Genomic DNA, 1,806 nt, shown 5'->3' with positions numbered 1-1,806 from the left:
TGTTGGCTTCATTGTAGCAGCAACACGGAAAGTTGTGTTTTCCTAAAATTTACCCAGATGGGCTAATTTACGTGTAATTAGCGCAGAGGAGTGTGATACCTGCATGATGTTCTCATCCTCCTCACAAGACTTTGTGTTGGAAAAGCCCTTTGAGCTCCTCCAGTCCCAGCGCTGCCCCAGCACTGCCAGGTCCCCACTGACCCCTGTCCCTCAGCACCACCTCCACATGGCTGATCAACCCCTCCAGGGATGGGGACTCCACCACTGCCCTGGGCAGCCTGGGACAGCCCTGTACAACCCCAATGGGGAACCAAGAAATGGTTCCTCAGGGACAACCTCAACCTCCCCTGGAGCAACTGGAGGCCAGTTCCTCTTGTCCTAAAAAAATATTTCATATATTTTCTAAGACCCTCTTCTAAACTCCTGTTGTATATAACTACTGACAATACCAGAACGACTCTGTTCCCTCCAGCAATAACACATTGCACATTTGGTTAAAGGTATCGCGTTTTATCAAGTTTTTTTTAAAGCCATGTGCTGTTACGGGGATGTTTTAAACCCTTGAGTTGCTCCTGTGTCTGCGTGTCTCCCCAGCTCTGGATTACCTGGTCCCCAAGGCTGGCTTTTTCTGTCAGATCTGCTCGCTCTTCTATGCCAATGAAGCCTCCGTGAAGAACCACTGCAAGACCCCGCTGCACCAGCAGAACATGGAGGTGAGACTGGAGCTTCTACAAACACGGACAACGTTGTTCTAAAGGTGGTTTTGACCAGGGTGGGTTGTTTGCTGGTGGCCTGGAGGGATTTTGGTGCCGATGGCATGTTGCTGGCCTCGGGAGCAGCTGATTTGTGGGTGGTGGATTGATGACACCTGTCCTGCATTCAGTGCGTGACCTCGGCGCGGGCTGAGGAGCAGCATTGTGGTGGCTTTTAACTGCTTCCTTTATTTCCATAGAAATTCATGGCCCAGCAGAAGGATGAGGATAACAGTGGGGAAGAGCCAAGCTCAAGGTGATCGGAGGGAAGGAGGAGTCGTTCAGCGGATTAAACTCCGGGTCCAGTCAAGTTTGTGTATTTTGTTATGATTTAATTTGTACTTTTGTTTCAGAAACGAGCGTTGATCTTGACGGGCTAAAAGAGAAACATCTGGTGGCTTTGGTTTGTCTCAAGTCATCTGTGGTTCTATAAGTATCCACATGAAAATAAACGTCCTGGCTGTATAGTGAACACTGGGGGCCCGTGTGTGGTGAGAGTGACAGGGGGGCTGAACTGGGAGGGATTCGCCCCTCCCTCTCCCTCTGGTGCCACTTCAGAGCTTGGAGCAGGTGGATCTCCACAGGCTACGTGTGCTCCATGCGGCCCATGACGCTCGTGTGAAGATTCCAGCGATGCTGGGAAGGTTATGCTCCCTTCAGCCGCTTCAGGAAAATAAGGCCAAGGCCACTGAGGGGAGCAGAGCCTGGTCCAGCCCTGTGCTGGCCACGGGTCCTTCCTGTTGTCCCTCACCAGTTCTCTGTGGTGACAGAGTTTGCTCGCTCCGTTTGGGTTGGTTCTCCCTGGTTTGGTCCCATCTGTGGGTTGGAGCTCATGGAGCTGTTTCTTAGTTGGTGGTTCTTCCTGGTGGGGATGAAGCAAAAACCCTTGTGTCTTCAGAAGGCTCCTCAGTAGAGCACCAAAACAAAGTGAACTGATGGTTTAGCAAAGGAAGCATCTGCCTGGCGCTGGTGTGGGACATCATCCTTCATGGGAGGTGATCCATGAGAACCCTCAGACTCGCAAGACCTTTGTGTTCCTTGATGGAAGATGATC

The 1,806-nt window shown here is 51.3% G+C and overlaps 1 protein-coding gene across 1 annotated transcript in view; it reads left to right on the top strand.

Annotated features, from left to right (window-relative positions):
- ZNF638 (zinc finger protein 638) overlaps positions 1–1,008 on the top strand; it is a gene marked incomplete at both ends in the record, with an annotated part of 30,866 nt that extends 29,858 nt beyond the window's left edge. The window contains 2 exons of the mRNA XM_010133716.1: positions 595–713; positions 953–1,008. Of these exons, the coding sequence (XP_010132018.1) occupies positions 595–713; positions 953–1,008 (175 nt within the window). The remainder of the gene's footprint in view (positions 1–594; positions 714–952) is intronic.
- Positions 1,009–1,806: the final 798 nt, after the last annotated feature.

This window comes from Buceros rhinoceros, unplaced genomic scaffold, assembly GCF_000710305.1.
Source record: "Buceros rhinoceros silvestris isolate BGI_N320 unplaced genomic scaffold, ASM71030v1 scaffold9683, whole genome shotgun sequence".
Classification (NCBI taxonomy): Eukaryota; Metazoa; Chordata; class Aves; order Bucerotiformes; family Bucerotidae; genus Buceros; species Buceros rhinoceros.
Note: the sequence above shows the minus strand (reverse complement) of the source record. Positions and strands in the feature narration are given on the sequence as shown.